Here is an 18881-nt window from a genome sequence, read left to right as displayed (position 1 = left end):
CAACCAGCACAAAACTAGAAAGTTTTCAGATCTTCTCACTCTCTCAGCTCACCTTTCTTCCACCTTTCTCCACTCCCTTTTTTGGAGACCCTTTTTGAGGCAGATCCAAAGAGAAAAAAGTTGCCTTGTTCTTATATGAGAGTATATATTGTTCTAGGGTATTGGGCTCAGAAGAAGAAAGAAGAAGAAGAAGAAGAAGAAGAAGAAGAAGAAGAAGAAGAAGATTCCATGTCATGATCAGTGCATTTAGCCGCAAGAAGCATCTGGGTCTGATGAGGAAAATGAGAAAAGAGTGTTGCTGCTTCTTCCTCCTGATGCTGTTGCTACTGTCACAAGCTTCATCCTCTTCTGCAGATCATGGGTCTGCAGCAGCAGCAGCAGCTGCAGCACCCAGATTTGGAAGTTTCAGAGGTGGGTCTGCTGCCTCTGAGCTCACTCATGTTGAATCTGCTACTTTTACTGGCAATAAAAAAGATGGTGATGCAGTTTTTGGTGATGAAAAGAGGAAAATTTACACAGGTCCCAATCCTTTACACAACAGATAAAAGTAGAGAAACCAAGCCCTGATTGATTTCTCTTTCTTAAAAGCTTTTTTTTACTGCATTTTATCATATTTGGTGGTCGAGCTTTGATGTATTGTCCATAGGAATGTTTCAAGCAAATTACAAATTGCATATAAAAAGTTTTGGTATCTGAGGGTTTTTTTTCCTGAGAATTAATAGAAAGAAAATTTTATATATATATATTATATTAATGGAGTTGTTGGTGTAATGACTTCTTGTGTTTGGTTGGTGTTTTTTTTTTTTTTTTTGACTGTCGCTAGTTGTAAATCAATTAATAAAATACATAAAGATTAAGCTGTCATTTTCTTCCTTAGTCATATTTACTTGTGAATTTTTTCAATTCTAGGATGGATATGAGACTCTCATCATCAAGTGTAGAATGTTGCAAATGAACCCTATATGGATTACTATTTTCTTTCGCTTTCACTCTCCAAGAAAATGCTTCACTAAAAAAAAAAGAAAAAAAGAAAAAAAAAGCATGCCAAGTTTTTGTAACAATGGGTAAATTTATTTTTATTTTTATTTTTAAATGTTTTAAAACCTGACTGATGCTTGGGAATTCTTACTTGTTTACATTTTTAATATAATTAAATTAAAAATAATTTGATTTAATTTTTTAATTTTTCTTTTTTAACACTTAAAAGTAAAAAATCTTATCCTCTGTGTAACGTTTATAAATTTCTTTCCTATCTCTATTATAATTTTTATGGGTATTTTTTTTTTTCTCATTCATGTATAACATTTCTGAGATTTTTTGAGTTTTAATGCTCTGGGCCAACTTGGACTTATCTGGGTTTAGGGCCTTTGGCTGGGCTTAGATGCGGGCTAGGCTGGGCTTGCTGCGAAATTTTTGGGTAGGCTAATGCTGGGCTTGGGGCCAAGGGCCCAAAAATTTCATTCCTAGTAATAAATATGGGAATGGTTGTATAAACAAGAAATTATTTAGCCTTATTTGAATATTTTTATTATTTAAGTAATTTTTATTTATTTACTTTTTTTTTGGGTATGGGGTGTGGAGGATAGGGAGGTATTTTCTCTTTTAAGAAATCTTTTGTTATTGTTATTGTTGTTTTGAATTCTACATGGCCTTTTTGAAGTGAAATAAAGAGTGTATGGATTGGGCTGAGACCTAGGCCCAGCTCATACATTAGGCTTAAGATAGTCTTTCACTAGATAACCAACCTATACTATGGTTTTTTTTTTGGTTAATGGAATAAAATGGGATAAGGGTTAAAATATTGCAAAATTCTAAAACTTAAGAGACTATTTGCCTTGTGATTTAAAAACAGTTTTTTAAAATTTCTAAAACTATTTAAATATTGTTCTCTGGAAATAATTTGTAAAAATAAAGTGAAATAGAGAACTAGAAAATAAGTAAAAGTTTTTTTTACTAGTTTTTTAAAATAAAAGGAAAACATAAAAAAATGCATAAAAAATAAATAAAATTGAGTATGATATCATTATCGAAAATATTTAAATATGATATTCCTTTAATATACTTTTTTTTTTTAAATTTCTTTTAATTTTTTTAAAATTTTTTATTGAGCGAATAAATTTCAAATCAAACTGAGTTTTACATAAAATTTGTTAATTTTTAAAAAATAATTCTAAAACTTAAAAGTCGATTTAATTAATATATATTTACAAATTTTTTTATTAGGCAAATAAATTTCAAATGAGGTAAGACTTATTGAGTTAAATTTATTAATGAGTTTAGTAATTTTAAAAAATAATTTAAAACTTAAATGATAAATCAATTAATATTAGAAATTTATGGATTAAAATTGGTTTAGAAATGGTATATTGCTTCTCTTATATATAAAACCATTATTTTCCAATTTTTTTTCACTAGACAAATGAACTTTAAATTAAACAAAACTCATTGGATTTGATTCATTAATGAGCTTAATAATTTTTAAAAATAACTTAAAACTCAAATAATGATTTAATCAATACCAAAAATTTATGAACAAAATTGTTTCTCTTCTACATAAAATTACTATTCTCTATTTTTTTTTACTAAGCAAATAAACTCCAAATTAAATAAAACTTAATATATTAGATTCATTAACAAGTTTAGTAATTATTAAAAATAATTTAAAACTCAAATAATAAACTTATTAATACCATAAATTTATGAATAAAAATTGGTCCATAATGACTCTATTATTATTTTTTGTATATTATATTTTTAAATTTTCTCACCATAACAATGATGTTCAAATTAAATGAAACTTTGTATTGAATTTATTTATGGGTTTAACAATTTTTAAAAATAATGTGAGACTTAGAAAATAGATCTAATCATTCAAAAAAAAAAAAAAAAAATTCAAAATTGAATTTAGGTAAATAAATTATAAATTAAGTATGACATAATTAATGATTTAAGTTCTTAAATGAATTTAAAAATTTTTAAGAATAATTTTGAATTAAAAAATCTATTTAATCAATTACAGATTAAATAAAAACATTTTAAAATATTATGTTCGTAATTCATAATAAAATGTGTACATGAAATGAAAACCTTGATTCATTTACATATTAACAAAGTTAAACTTTATTCATTATTCATTTTAATTAAAATATTATTAAAAATAATTATTTTAAATTATTATTATTCATTTTTAATAAAAAAATATTTACAAAGATGTTAATATCCTTATGTCTTTAATATATACTAAAATAGTATATTATTTTTTTATAAAAAAAAATATAATATATGATTTTATAAAAAAAAATATAATATATGATTTTATTATAATATTATTATTTATGTTTTACTAAAAACTATTTGTTTTTTAATTTATTTGTAATTATAAAAACTTTTTTCATTTTTAATAAGACTTGAATTAAATTTTATTTATACTATATAAATTAAATTTGCAATGTTTTAACAAAACCATTTTTTTTAAAAAAAAACAATTAATCCAAATAGTTTTTATTTTTTTATTTTTTATTTTTAAAAACAACGTGTCAAATACTCTTATTTTTATAAAACATTAAAAAACTGTTTTTTGTTCTTTAATTTAAAAACAAGTTTAAGAAAATGATAGTAATCTTGTATAAAATGTCGAACCTCTTCGAGATTTGTTAGCCCAAATTTTTTTACTCAAATTTTGATGATAATAAAATGAGGTTAATATGCTAATGGTTCATTATTTAGGTTTTCAAGAAATTGAGACAAAATCAAGTACCAATCAATGGATGATGTGGATTGAATTAAAACTTGGTGATGTTGAAGACCAATCTTTGTAAGATTGTTTTTTGATGCACTTAACGTTTTTAAAAATGAACTTTTACATGCTTCAAATTGAATCTATGTTTTTAAAATCAAATGATTTTATATATATATACTTAAGCTTAAATCCATTCAAAAGTGACAAAAATAAGTTCATAGGTTTTTGAATTGTGTTGGAAGCTTTTCGGAGGTTTATCGACCTTAATTAGGTTTCAAATTTTGCAATTAGTGCAATTGATTGAGGGATAGGGGAATTGATTGAGGTATAGAGAAACTAGTTAGGCTCAAGGTTTAAAATATTAGTAAACACAAATATATCGGTGCTTAATAAATATCGGTAAATATTTTGACAAAAATATCGATTAAGAAAAAAATATTCAAAAATTATGGGAATGCTTGAAAAAACTTTTTAAAAAAAATGATAAAATAAGCAAAAATATAATATTAAAATTATTTTGTAAGTGTAATTGATATAAGTCCTATTAAAGATAATATTTATCTAATTTTTATAAAAAAAATAGCTTAAATATCTTTAATATATTTATATTCATTTATTTAAAATTTTAAAAAATACTTTTGTTAAAAGTTGTTTGGTTACATTTTAAATAAAAAATTAAATCCATTTATATAAAATATTTTATTTGAGATTTAATTTCTAAATTTTTATTACAAATATGTTGAGAAAACAAAGGCTAATCGTAAAAGAGAAAACACCCAAGAAGGGGGGGAGAAGGTGAATTCAGATTTAAAAAATATTTTTAAACACAATAAATTTAAGCACAAGAGGAGCAAATATAAAGAGATAAAAATAGAGAATTTAAACTCAGATTTTATAGTGGTTTGACATTTCCTTACCTATGTCCACTCTCCTTAAGCTCCTAACCGAGTGAAGGTTCCACTGACTTGAAACTTCAACCAAGCTTCTAATCACCTTTACACTTGGATTTCGACTCTAATGAGCTCTTATACAATCTCTTCAAGTCTCAACTCACTTGAAGACTTTATCACTCAAATAAGAAGTTTAAGTCTCTCAACTTAGCTTAACAATGACTCAAATACAACTCAAGGCTAGGATGGATCACAAAGGTGCACTAAAGAATATGTAAATGAAGATTTAATGCACCAAGAAAAGAATGAGAGCTTTTAAGGCAAAAACAAATAGATAAACAAATAAATGCAGGTGTTCTCTTACTCATAAATGAAGTGGAGCTCTCTATTTATAGGTTTCTAACATTGGGAGCCAAAAAACCAAAAAACAGTCTTGATCGATCGCGTTAGGGGTCGACCAGTTCACTAGTTGTTGGAATATTTAATGCTTGACAGGTGACCGTTAACCTCGACTGAACTTCGATCGGACCTCGACTAAACCTCGATTGGACCTCAACTGAACCTTGACCAAATTTCAATTGGGAAGGCAAATCCCTCGATTAGGAAAAAAAAACTAATGGAAGAGACAAAGTGTTTTTTGCACCTCTCGACCGAACCTCGACCAGGAAGGAGCAACCGGTCGATTGTACCCTAGCCAGTTGAGCGGGTTTGGCCAGTGCCTTGATCGATTCACCATTTTTGACCCAAAAACCTATCTTTTTTTGGTATTTTTGCTTCAAGCACTTAGGTAAGATCTTTAGGTAAAATTTTATGCCAATTTTGAAACATTTTGCCTAAAGTTTATTTGATAGATCTCGAATTTTAATGGAAATGTAACTTTAAAGCATAAACTGAGTTTTTTCAAAGAAGCATGAAATGATATGTAAATCCTAAGTGCACCCATGTATTCATCTTACATATGTTTTTTTATGATTAAAGGTCTTCCAAAAGTCTTGATCTTATATTCATTATGTCTTTTGATGAATTTCCAAATTAACATTTGAAATTCTTTATAATTCAAACCAATTAGTAACTTAACCATGGTTTGTTATCATGAAAACACAATTAGAAGAACCCTTAGGCTAACATATGTGATGACAAATTTCTCTATTAACATTAATTTATTTAAATAATTAAAATTATTAATAATTTATCTTATCAAATTAATTTTAATTTATAAAATATTAGGACTTCATTAAATTTTTTTATGTTGTAGCAAATTTTGAGTAAAATTATATTTTTAATATTTTAAAATAAAAAACATTTAAAATTAAATAAAATTGAAAGGATAAAAAAAAGTAAAGTAATAGTAATTTTTAAAAATAGGATCAATAAGAGGAAGAAAATATCGAGATATACTGGCGATATGTATCAGAGGTTATGGAAACGAATATTTCACGAAATTTCTGGAAAAATACCCAAAAATCGGCGATATTTTTCCCGATATATCGGATGGTCAACGCGGGTCAAAGGCGCTACAATACAACTATCGTGCTCCCTGCTATAGTACCTTGAACCCCAAACAACGGGGTTGGAGTTCAACTCACCTTACCACTAGGGCTAGTTTGCCCTATGTTAAATATGATGCATTAAACATATATATTCAAAGTCATCATATAAAGAAAATATTAAAAGACTATTTTAGAGAGCAAGTTAATTATAATTATTTTATAATTAAATACAAAAATTTCTTTCAATTGATTACCAAAAATATAAAAATTATCATAATAATTTTCATCATAGTGTTTTTAATATCATTAATAAATTAATTAAATATTAAAAAATTGTACATATATAACAATTTATTTTATATCATTTAATACAATTGAATTAAATGGATCATAATTTTAATATTAATATATATTTTAAAATTAGACATATTATAATTAAATATCAATATTTGATGTAATTTAATAATAAATATATACTTATAAAATTCATATCTATTTATTATACTTCTAATTACATTTTTATGAAAATTTTCTTATATTTTTATGCTTATCAATACTTTTTTCCAAACTATCTGCCAATATATTTTCGATATATTCGTGATTACTAATATTTTCATTATTGAAAAGTAGTTAAAAATAAAAGGATAATATAAAATAAAATGATAATATAAATTTAAAATAAAAGATAAATTAAAATGAATAAATTAGAAAAAAAAATGAAACTTTAAAAAAATCGGCAATTTATTGACGAATTTTTCAAAAAATTGGTGATTTTTTGCCACTACCCTCACTCGACGAGTGCATCACCTCGAGAGATAAATTAAGAAATTGAATTATAATACAAATCAAAAAGTCTATAACAATTTTGATTATTCTAAATGCCTCATCAATTTATAATTTTGTTACTTACATCTCTAAAGTAGAAATTATATATTCTCATTAATGTTTGGAAAACTAGGTCGGAGATTGAACCGTAGGCTGGTGGCCAATTCAGTCGACTCGGTGAACCGGACCATATTTTTAATTGGGCAAACTAGGACGTTAGCTTTTGAGTGAGAATGGGCTATGGCTTGGGCCAGCAAGTGTTCGTTTTATTGAGTTAAGGGCTAATGGCCAATATAAAGCCATTTCTTTCCTTATGACTTCCGATGTGGGATTGATACGAGGGAGGACCGAGAAAAATTCATTAAGTTCAACATAAACAACAATAAAAAACACCACTATATCATGTATGCTTTATGCACATATATAAACAACAATAAATTATATAATAAGCTTCTTTTCAAAATTTTTATAATAATAAAAATGTAAATAATATAAGTAAATAATAGGATATATAACTTCTAATATATATAGGCAAAATTAAACAACTTTCAATAAAAATCTTCACATTTAAATATTATATATATATTTTATTTAGTAAAATATTAAAGATGACATTGACCATTGAACTATGAACTATGAATCAGTAACTTCTCTGATTCGATAATCGATAACTTTTTCAATTCAATGACTGATCCAATTTTTTAAAAATTGATTTTCATACATTATTATCATCAATTTCATCATCATTATTTCCATATCTACTAATACTTCTTTGGCATTCATCTGTTGAGTACTTGTTATTGCATTCTCCCAATTGGTTGTACACATGCATGAGAGCTTGTAGCATCAATAAAATCAACCTATTAAGCCGTTGATCACATTTTGGTTAAAGAACATGACATATATTATGAACCTAAATTCTACAAACTTAAGTTTTTAGAAAAGTTGGTAGTTTAACGATTTCTACCAACACTAAAACTTATTTATAATGCAATAGTAGAAACATAAATTGATAATAAATCATTTTCCATAATGGAAAACATAAATAACCTATTTTGTTGAGCTTTCCACCGAAATAAAATATGAAAAATATTATCATCATTCTTATTAAAAGAGAAGTTTCAAAGTAACATTGTAATTTTGAAGAGAGCTAAAAATTGATTTATTTATTTTGTCAAACTTTCAAGAATGAGGCTTACCTTTGAACATATTTGGTATATGAGAATGAAAAATGAGAATGAATATTTTGTTTCCATTTCTATTTTTCCTTGAATAGAAATGGATTTGATGATTTGAACTTTTGTATTTGGATGCACTGGGAATGTAAGTTTGAAATAATTATTTGTTTTAATTAGAATGTTAGGTAATAATGAGAATGAAAATAGAAAAAGATATAAATTAATAGATCTATTCATATTTTATTAAAAATATATATATATTTAAATTTATTTGCAATTACAAATTATTTTTATATTTTTAGTAACGTTTGAATTAAATTTAGTTTATATTACATAAATTCAATATATAATTTTTCTACAAAATCAAAATAAAAATTAATTTTAAAAACAACTTATCGAAACAAGTTTTTGGATTTTTATTTCTTGAGAAGTTTATTTAAAAACAACTTATACTAGGGGAATTAAAATACCTCTTATTAGAGATGAATTTAAATTCCTTAAAAATGATATTTCATTTTAGGTGGAATAAATTTTTTTTTTTATTTCATTTTGATCATCATTTAAATGATCTAAATATGAGGATGAATGAAAAAAGAATGTGATGTCCATTATGATAATTTGTTCTCGCATATCAAACATGATCTTTAAAGGAAGTTGATTGAGGTTAAGAACTTTGTACAAAAAAAAATTGGTAGATTCATTATTAAAAAATTATTATATTCTTAGATTAAGAGTTGTCCTAATACTCCTATATAAAACCCTTATAGAATAATACTTGGAATCAAGAGAAATTATTTTCTTAATGAAATTATTGATTTATGGATAAATGAAGAAATTATTGGTTTGTGGATAAATGAATAATTTATTGGTAAGCAAGTAACTTATTAATCTATTGATGAATGAATATTTATGAATTTATAAAGGGTGTTATATTTCTATTGTACATTCTTGTACATGTCCGACTTATAAATATAAAAACAATGAATGAGGTATAAACTTAATACATGGAAACCTAAGAAATTCCAAAAATTAAAAAATGGTTAAAATATAAAAAGACTCCTAAAAAAATGTTAAAACTTAATACCCTAGAAGAGGTTTCAAGTCTAGAAGAAGTGAATCAACAAAAATAGAAGTTATACAAAATTGTTTAATATTATTTTATAAAGTTCTAATTACTAAATATTATGAAATTTTGTTTATATATGTATTATGCGCTTCATTAATGATTAATTTATATTTCTTTGGGCCTAAGAATTTCTAAAAATATTATGTTATGCATTAAATAAAGTTATTAATTCAATACATTGACCCGAATTGGGATCAACACATTTTATTATCTAATCAAAGTTATTAATTTGTTAAATTTTCATTTATCGATGTTTTATCGTATTTATATTCTAATGTTTATGACCGTAAATAAATTAAAAATTAAATGGAACTTACTCTGATGTTTATTAATACTTATTATTTTTGTATTATACTAGTATGTTTCTCATTACATACATAATTAATAAAAATGTTGAATATATATATATATAATGCAATGAAGGTTTTGAATGATGAGACCGAACCCATGTCAAAATCCTGCAAATTTAAATAATATACGACTTATAATGTGATGTCTAACATCTTCCTTGCAAATGAAAGTAGAACACAGATTCCTAAAGCGTTGTACTTTTCCTCTCAAGTCTTTTGAAGGATTTAATTGTTAGCCAAAGGGGGTCACGTCTGGATGGCTCAATTAACCAATATATGGGGCCAGGTCACATGCACGTGACAGTAATAAAACTTTTGAGAGTCAAAAGGGCACAAGTACTGAAGAAAATTGGTGTTTGTCATCGTGTTTTGCATGCATGGTTTTCTGAAATTAAGGTGACGCCGTCTTTCATACTACTAGTTTAAATTTAATTTTCCAGCCAGGTTAGGCATGGAACTGGCTCCCTCAAAAGTTTAGCTGAAAACGCGTTGCTGTTGACCATGATTAAACTCTATAGAGGATAATGTTTTGGCTCTTGAAAAGTGATATTCAGAAAAGTAGGCTCTGTAACAATGGAACATTGATTTCATGCCAATCAATGTTTGAAAAGTGCCCAAATGAAACAATGGGCACGTAGATCCATGCCAAACCTTTGACCAGCTGGTTGTATCGTCCACTTGATATTGTCTGCTGGCCCACACTACAAGAAGGTGAGGATGAAAGCGTTCCATGCATGACCTGCCCTGGTTTCCTCCTTTTCAACTGGTCAACATATAGACATATTCTGCATGAAAAGGTCAATAATGCTAGCTACATCCTAAACATTAATTCCTCCCTCTGTATGAAGATATAATCAAACTTGATATTGCCTGCTCAAAGCCACATATCCCCATTGCTACTGCCTCTATATAAAGCAACCATTGAAGCCATCATCCCCACACAAACCTTCATCAAAAGCCCTAAGCTACCTACCAAACTCACCCCATTTCATTACATCCATTGTTCATCACTCAAAGCCTGCAGCCATGGCTTTTATAGCTCTTGTACTCCTGTCCCTCCTTACTCCTCTCGTCTCTGTTTACTCCTTCGATGATGTAAAATCATGGTGCAGCCAGACACCCAACCCTCAACCTTGTGACTACTTTTTGAGCCAAAAGACTGATCAATCCCTCATCAAACAAAAGTCCGATTTTCTCAACTTATCAATGCAACTTGCTTTAGAACGTGCCATAATTGCTCATGGTAACACCCTTTCCCTAGGCTCCAAGTGTCGGAATGAGCGAGAAAAGGCTGCGTGGAATGATTGTCTTGAGCTCTACGAGCACACCATTCTTAAGCTCAATAAAACTCTTGATCCCAACACTAGGTGCACCCAAGTTGACGCTCAAACATGGCTCAGCACTGCTCTTACCAACCTCCAAACATGCCAAGACGGGTTCATCGAGCTTGGTGTGTCAGACTACCTTTTGCCCTCAATGTCCAACAATGTTTCCAAGTTGATTAGTAACACTCTATCCATCAACAAAGTTCCATATGCCGAGCCTAGTTACAAAGGGGGTTACCCAACTTGGGTGAAACCTGGTGACCGAAAGCTTTTGCAGTCTTCTTCACTGGCTTCGCAGGCGAATATTGTGGTGTCAAAAGATGGCTCAGGGGATTACACGACAATCGGAGCAGCAATCACTGCAGCATCCAAGCGATCAGGAAGTGGAAGGTATGTGATATATGTGAAGGCAGGTACATATAGTGAGAATGTTCAAATTGGAAGCGGTTTGAAGAATATAATGTTGCTGGGTGATGGAATTGGAAAGACCATAGTGACCGGAAGTAAGAGTGTGGGGGGAGGCTCTACTACATTCAAGTCAGCTACAGTTGGTAAGTGTCTATTCTCTAAGCTCTTACATTGATGTTATTCCATGTCTTACACACAATTAAGAATTTGAGAGATTGATTTGAATTGTGTACTTCGTATTAAGGGTCACATATAAGCATTATGTTAATCGCTAAGACATGTGATTGTGGTTTTGAATTTCAGCTGTGGTTGGAGATGGCTTCATAGCTCGTGGCATGACATTCCGTAACACCGCTGGAGCATCCAACCACCAGGCAGTGGCTCTACGATCCGGGTCTGACCTCTCAGTGTATTACCAATGTAGCTTTGAAGGGTACCAAGATACTCTCTACACTTACTCTGAGCGACAATTCTATAGAGAATGCGATATATATGGGACTGTGGATTTCATATTTGGAAATGCTGCAGTTGTGTTTCAAAATTGCAACATTTATGCCCGTAACCCTCCCAACAAGATCAACACAGTAACTGCCCAAGGCAGGACTGACCCTAACCAAAACACTGGAATTTCCATACACGACTGTAAGGTTACGGCTGCTTCCGATCTAAAGCCAGTCCAAAGCTCGGTCAAGACATACCTTGGAAGGCCATGGAAAGAATATTCTCGGACCGTCTTCCTAAAGACATACCTTGATAGCCTAATAAACTCGGCTGGTTGGTTGGAATGGAGCGGTGACTTTGCCCTAAACACACTGTATTATGGAGAGTACATGAATACAGGCCCCGGGTCATCCACATCTGGTAGGGTAAAATGGGCTGGTTATCATGTGATTACTAGCTCAACTGAAGCAGCAAAGTTCACGGCTGGTAACTTCATCTCCGGCAATTCCTGGTTACCATCTACCAACGTTCCTTTCACTTCTGGCCTTTGAATAGATCCAATTAATAGCACATGATATTCTATCATCCTTCCATAGAAATGGTGCTATATCTAGCTAATTTGAATTCCTCGTAGGAGGAAAATCAAATTGGTGGGGGAATATGGTAATGATCCCTAAAAGCCTAAACACTTGGTTTCATTGTGTCGTGTAATAGCTACATTTGTTTCATTGTACCTTACTACAAATTGTGAGTTATGGTTCTTTATTCATTGTTGTAAAGAATGATATTGAATGAAATTACATTTTTTTTGTGAGCCACTAATTTTCTTTGAGTTTTAATAAGATAATTCTCACATTGTGATTTGAGAAACTTTCATCTTCTGATTCCCTGGATTTGATTTGAAAGTCTTTAACTTGGTTTGTGAAACTATGTATCTATATATAGGGTTAATGGTGTTGAGTTTAAAGCCTAAAATTCAAAATTTAAATAAATTTTATTTTTTACTTTTTTGACCAATTCAAAATATCTAGGGATATGAATAAAAATTCAATTATATCACAATATTAGCGATTTACATGAAAAATCATCTACATAATCTCACACAAAACCTACAAATGTAAGAACCATGGTTTTATTGATTGCATAACGATTCTATTAAATATGAAAATCAAATATAAAGGTTTACTCCAACTACATGCTACCTTCTCCCAAGAAACTTGCACGGACCAATATCTGTACTTTGTTTTTACAATGGTGACTTAGCACCTTGTGCTCCTTGGTAGACATCTCAATTTCTTGAGAGGATACGAGTAACCACCTCTAACTACCTTGAATACAAATTCATTTCTTGAGAGTTCTGGGAATGCTTAGTAGGCCAATGATAATCTCATATTAAGGCTCAACGTAGAGTGTCATCTTATCCATTAACACCATAAAGGGTACCAATTGGTGATGTATTTGGAAGTGACACCAAAATAGATAAATGGTGACATATTCAGGAGCGACATTGTATATTTATAGTGATGCTTAATTTGATATGGAGTTATGTGAGATATATAGGGTGTCCTATTAAATGCATCACCTTTGGGTTATGGTATCACGTTAAATGTATTACATTTGAGTTATGGTGTCACATCATTGTAAATGATTATAGAAGATATGGTTGTTTTTTTTTATTGATTAATTTGTAAATTTTTGTAATGTTTATTAAGAAATAAGATCAACCAGTGTATATTTTGTCCATGAATATAATAATTATATCATATTTAACTTATATTTTTGTAATGCTTATGAATTAATTTGTAATACATTACACCATGCAATAATATTTGTATATCAAATGTTCACAAAAAGATAGTACATTAAACCAACGTTTTAAAAACCGGTTTAAACTGGCTGATTCGACTAGTCATCAGTCTTGTTCGGTTCATCCATTTGAATCGGTCAACCTTTGAACCGCTATCAAACCGTCGGAACCAACGGACAGGCTGATCCGACCAGTTTTTAACGAATCGAATGGTTCAAATGAACTTTTTTCCTTGGCTTCCAAAATGATGTCTTCCCTTTCTTCTTCGTTCTTCTAGAACGTTCTTCCCCCACCCACAGTTGACCGTGACTTGGTTAGGTTACAAATTTTTTTTCAAACCTTTTCATTTTCTTCCCAATCACAATAACATATAAGAACATTTTTGAGATAAAAAATAAAAATCAGAAATTCCCTTTTCAAAAGCAAACACCCAATTATGAAATTGGAACTTTTAACCTAGAAGATCAAAGAAGATGATGAAGAAAAAACCCAACTCGTGACCTGTTTGAAAATAAGAGGAGAAACCACCGAAGGATTGATTCGTCCCTAGCAGCGGCAGTGGCAATGGCACCATCTGATTCGGGGTTCGATCCCCAGTAACGGCGCCATTTGATTCGTGCCCAATTGGTGTCTCAGCTGATTCATGTCCAGCTGGTGCTCCTTGATTGAGGGAGTAATCAACAAAATTTATAACCTATTACACCATATACTAGGGTAGCAAAGACAAAGCTACTATAGTATAGTGGCTCTAGGATCGTTCACTGGGATGGGTTTTCACTTTGCAAATGATATTAATTCAAAGCTGAATTGGTGCCTTTTCATTTCAAGGTTAGCTTTAAAAGAAAACATAAAGATGTTTGAATGAAAAAAAGGTTTGGTTTTAAACTAACCAAAAATAGTAACTGATTTTACTTACAAAGAAAAGTGTTTCTTGGAGTTCAGATCACTAGGCTCAGGTTCCTCATACAAAAAGGAGAGTTTCGGTCACTTGTTTCTTTTCCTCGCATTAGAGAATTAACATATAGTTCCTTCTCCAACCGGTGTTGTACAGATGCTTTCCATTAATGGGTTCAAACACTAAATCCCTCTCACTGATGCAACTTGCAATGGTTCATGCCTCTCACGAGCACTTACCATTCAAGATGATCTTTAACCTTGGACTTCCCTTCAAAAGCTCGCAAGAGATAACTAATGGATGTCTCCTTGGAGTCCAAAAACTTACCAAGTGTTGGCTATTCTAGAAAATCCTACCTTCAAGTCACCTCCCAAAGGCTCGCAAGAGATAAACTAGTGAATCTCCATGGACGGAGATCACTTGCCTTACCAAGTGTTGGCCCAGGTGATTTAAAGGCGTTTTAAGTTAACTAAAAACATAGAAATCACTAACGGGTCACACTTTCTCTTCATTAAAAACTAAAACAACAAAACTTCCAAATTATGCATGTGGAAACTTACCCGGCTTTCCTCACTCCAAGAGACAAAAAGCTTAGCCTCTCATCCTCTGAGGAAAAATCCTCAAAGTTTGGTTGGCTAGAAATAAAAAGAAATGAAAAATGAAAGAGAAGGCAGGAATATATATGAAAAACAGAGCAAGTGCTCTGTTCCTTGATTCTATATATGATATATCTATATATTACATACTTCCCCGAGCGTCTCCTGAGAGTGTTTACAAGAGAGTTTATATAGGAAGGTAATTTACCCCTCATTGGATACTTCCTAGCTAAGGAATTACATGAGTGGTTGAATACAAGGAGAAAATGGAAATTATACAAAAATATCTGAAGAAAAATATCCAAAAGAGTTGGTGCAAAAATATCGGGAAGCTCCAGGAACATTTCGCAGGTGAAAAATGGTGTTTGCGAGATTTCGCAGACACTCAAGAGGGCTGCGAAATATTTTCGCAACAACAAGTTAAACTCGCCCCGCTGCGAAGTTGGATTCCACCTTGAGGTTCTCAGCGTTCCAGCTTGCGGCATGTATCGGGTAGCTTCAGGAGGAATTCCATAGCACTGTACAAAAAGGCTGCGAAATTCTCGCAACAAAAGGCTGATTTCGCAACACTTTAGAGTGATTGACTTGTAGTGGCTGTAACTTCTTCGTTTCAACTCCGAATCGTGCACCGTTTGAAGCATTGGATTCTTGACTTCCTGAGCTTTCAAATGGTATATAGAATGTAGAAAATGGACTTGGGAAGTGCTCCAAAAGTGCACAAGAAGACTGCAACTGGCTTTCCTCTGTTTTCTTCACTCTGTTTTTCCTCTCTCCTTGCTCTTTCCTTGCATACTTTGAACGACTTTGGCAAAGGGCTATGGAGCTCCAAAGCTTGGTTCTTCATGAATTTGAGCTTCCAAAAGCTTTTCCATAACTTGTCCAAGTAGCTCCTCCATCATTTGGCATGCTTGAATTGATTCATAAGCTGATAAAAACATGTAAATTTGCCACAAAATGGTTAAAACCAATTACTAAGGACCTTAATGAATTAATTGGGTTAAATGAATATGATTACTACTCAAAGGTGCTTAAAACCATTATAATTAGGTCTACAAAATAGCACTTTTTGGTAGTAATCACACCCCCCAACCGACTCATTGCTAGTCCCTTAGCAATGGAGGAGATAAAAACTAAGTAAACTATAATAATATACATAAAAGGGATCATGCAAATCACTCTAAAAAATAATTGAGTGGCATGACGGACATCCATGGATCAATAAAGATGTGAAACTCAACCTATAATAAGAGTTGTCAAAGCATTCACTTGATCATAGAGTACAAAGAATGGATATTATGCAAGTTTAAGCATCAAAAGAATTTCCACTCTCAAAAGATCCAAATCAAATTCTTCCATTAAAAGCTAAGTGTTAATATGATTAGCTTCCGAGTATAGTATGGATAAATATCATCTCCCCCCAACCTAAGTCTTTCTTTAATCTTAGCAAAATTAACCATCTCTTGATAGGCTAGGAACGCACCTCTTATTCACAATTCTTTTCACTTACTAAACTTAACCAATTCACCCATGTAACAAGCAGAGGATCAGTGACTCCCAACCAATAAAGGCTTAGGGCACCAGGCTTTAAAGGCTTTCGCCACCCCTTCGGACCATGCTCAGGTTTCAAGGCAAGTAAAGAAGTTTATTCTATTTTTTTTTTTTCCAAAGACTCATTGGTCTTTATGAGGTGTCCCAACACTATTAAAGATAGGTTAAAGGTGTCAAATTATGATTTCTCAAGCTTAGAGGGTGAGATAGTTTCACATCTTATAACCGGAATCTAATGTATGTGTGTGCGAATAGCTTAAGGTGGAAGAGATAAGTTTGCATGCAATTGGAGTTTCAACAATTCATCAACTTTTAGAAAAGCATAATACAAACTCTAAGATTCATGTAATCAAGTTGAAACTCGACTTCTCTCATTTAATTTTGAGAGTTAATCCTTAATATCCATGGAGTTTAAAGCAAAATTTTTTAAAAATTAAGCAAAAAGCAACTAAATTACCAAAATAACTTAGCATTATTAACAATACTTACTTCCTCAACTCTCCCCCCAACCAAGCTGAACATTGTCCTCAATGTGACAAAAGCGATTGAAAAATAGGGAGGAAGTGGTACCTCTTGAGTAACATGGAGTCTGAGTCGTATAGGAGAAACCACATGTTTCAAAGAAAACATAAGAGTTAGTGAGTAGAGGAAATAGAAAAATGCCAAGTTTATACAAAAATGATGTCTATATATGATGCATCATCAGTAATACATCCAATCCCAGAATATAAGACATCAAAACATGGAGCTATGTATACTAATATAATATGTAAAGACAAAAAGTAAAAAGATGATCAAGTAATGGTAGGGTCCTATGGAGCTGATGTGTCTGTGGTGGCCTCTTGAGTGGGTTGGATCAGAACTTTGGCCTCTATTCTGGTAGTCTCCTTAGGTGGCATAGTCTCCTCAACTGGAGCTCTCAGCTAGAGCTATGGGATTTGATGGTTTTAGGAGGTTAGAAATGGAGTGAGAGGCTTTGTGTGTGTGATCTCAAGGTGCTCGGGGCTCTCCTCTTCAGATGCATGGTTGCAGGGCTCTATTGGCATTTTAGCAACTTCCCTTGGCTTTGCAAGGTGTTTTTGTAAATCACCCTCCATTTCACAAGTCAATTTCGCAATTTGAAGGTCATTTCTAAGCTTGGAGGTGATTTTGCAGCCATTTCAAAGTTTGGAGATCATTTCATAGTCATTTCGCAGCTTGAAAATCATTTCATAGCCATTTCGTAGCTCAAAAGTGATTTCGCAGGTGTATCGCAACTTCAAAATGAGGAGAACTGTGCTGCAAATGGCACTCGTGTGCCAAAAAGTGGTTTCGCAGCTGCGAAACACCCTTCCAAATGGCGTCTCGGCTGCAAAATTCTCGCTCAGCTTTGCGCGCTTGTCTTCAAACGACCATAACTTCTTCATTTCACCTCCAAATCGCATACCGTTTGAAGCGCTGGACCCCTGACTTCCCAAGCTCTGAAACGAGATATCGTATGCATAATTTGATCCCCAGGAAGTGCTTCAAAAATGTGTCCAACAGTAGCAAAATGGAGCTGCAACATTTCCGCTCATGGTTTGCACAGTCATCTTCAAAAAGCCATAACTTTTCCGTTTCAAATCCAAATCGAGCACCGTTTGAAGCTATGGACTCGTGACTTCCTAAGATTTGAAACGAGATATTGCATGCACAATTTGAACTTCGGGAAGTGATCGAAATGTGTCCAACAATTGCCGAAATGGGGGTGCGGCTGTGAAATTGGGATTTTTCACGTTTTGGAACTTCGCAGCCGTTTCGCAGCTGCGAAATGAGGGTCACTGTGCTGCGAAATGGCACTCGTGTGCCAAAAGTGCTTTCGCAACCGCGAAATCCTCTACGGAATGGGACTTTTGTTGCCAAAAAAAATGATTTTTTTTTTTTTTTTTTGGGTTTCGCAGTCATTTTCGCAGCTGCGAAATGAGGGTACTGTGCTGCGAAATGGCACTCGTGTGCCAAAAGTTGGCTTCGCAGCTGCGAAACACCCTTCCAAATGGAGCTTTCCCTGCGAAATGGAGGATTTCATGCTTTGGTGGTTCGCAGCCGCTTTCGCAACTGCGAAATGAGGGCTCCTGTGTTGCGAAGTGGCACTTGTGTGCCAAAAATGGTTTCGCAGCTGCGAAAATTTCACAGAGAGGGCAATTGGGCTGCGAACTGGTTTCACAACAAAGTGCCGATTTCGCAGAGGCTGCGAAATTTCGCAGACCCCTGTTTTTCCCCTGTTTTTTTCTCTGTTTTCGCTCCG

The 18881-nt window shown here is 31.9% G+C and overlaps 2 protein-coding genes across 2 annotated transcripts; both read left to right on the top strand.

The window, feature by feature from the left end:
• Positions 1–233: 233 nt before the first annotated feature.
• On the top strand, positions 234–545 carry LOC104879680 (CLAVATA3/ESR (CLE)-related protein 22). The gene has a single exon (XM_010653376.1). The coding sequence runs from the start codon at positions 234–236 to the stop codon at positions 543–545; it is 312 nt and encodes a 103-aa protein (XP_010651678.1).
• Positions 546–10557: 10012 nt separating this feature from the next.
• LOC100263290 (pectinesterase 2) lies at positions 10558–12491 on the top strand. The gene is made up of 2 exons (XM_002265563.3): positions 10558–11474; positions 11635–12491. The coding sequence occupies exons 1-2, from the start codon at positions 10625–10627 to the stop codon at positions 12321–12323; spliced, it is 1539 nt and encodes a 512-aa protein (XP_002265599.1). The 5' UTR covers positions 10558–10624; the 3' UTR covers positions 12324–12491.
• The last annotated feature ends 6390 nt before the right edge of the window (positions 12492–18881 follow it).

Source organism: Vitis vinifera, chromosome 6 (assembly GCF_030704535.1).
Source record: "Vitis vinifera cultivar Pinot Noir 40024 chromosome 6, ASM3070453v1".
NCBI lineage: Eukaryota > Viridiplantae > Streptophyta > Magnoliopsida > Vitales > Vitaceae > Vitis > Vitis vinifera.
The sequence above is the reverse complement of the archived record's forward strand: the minus strand, read 5'-3'. Positions and strand labels throughout refer to the sequence as shown.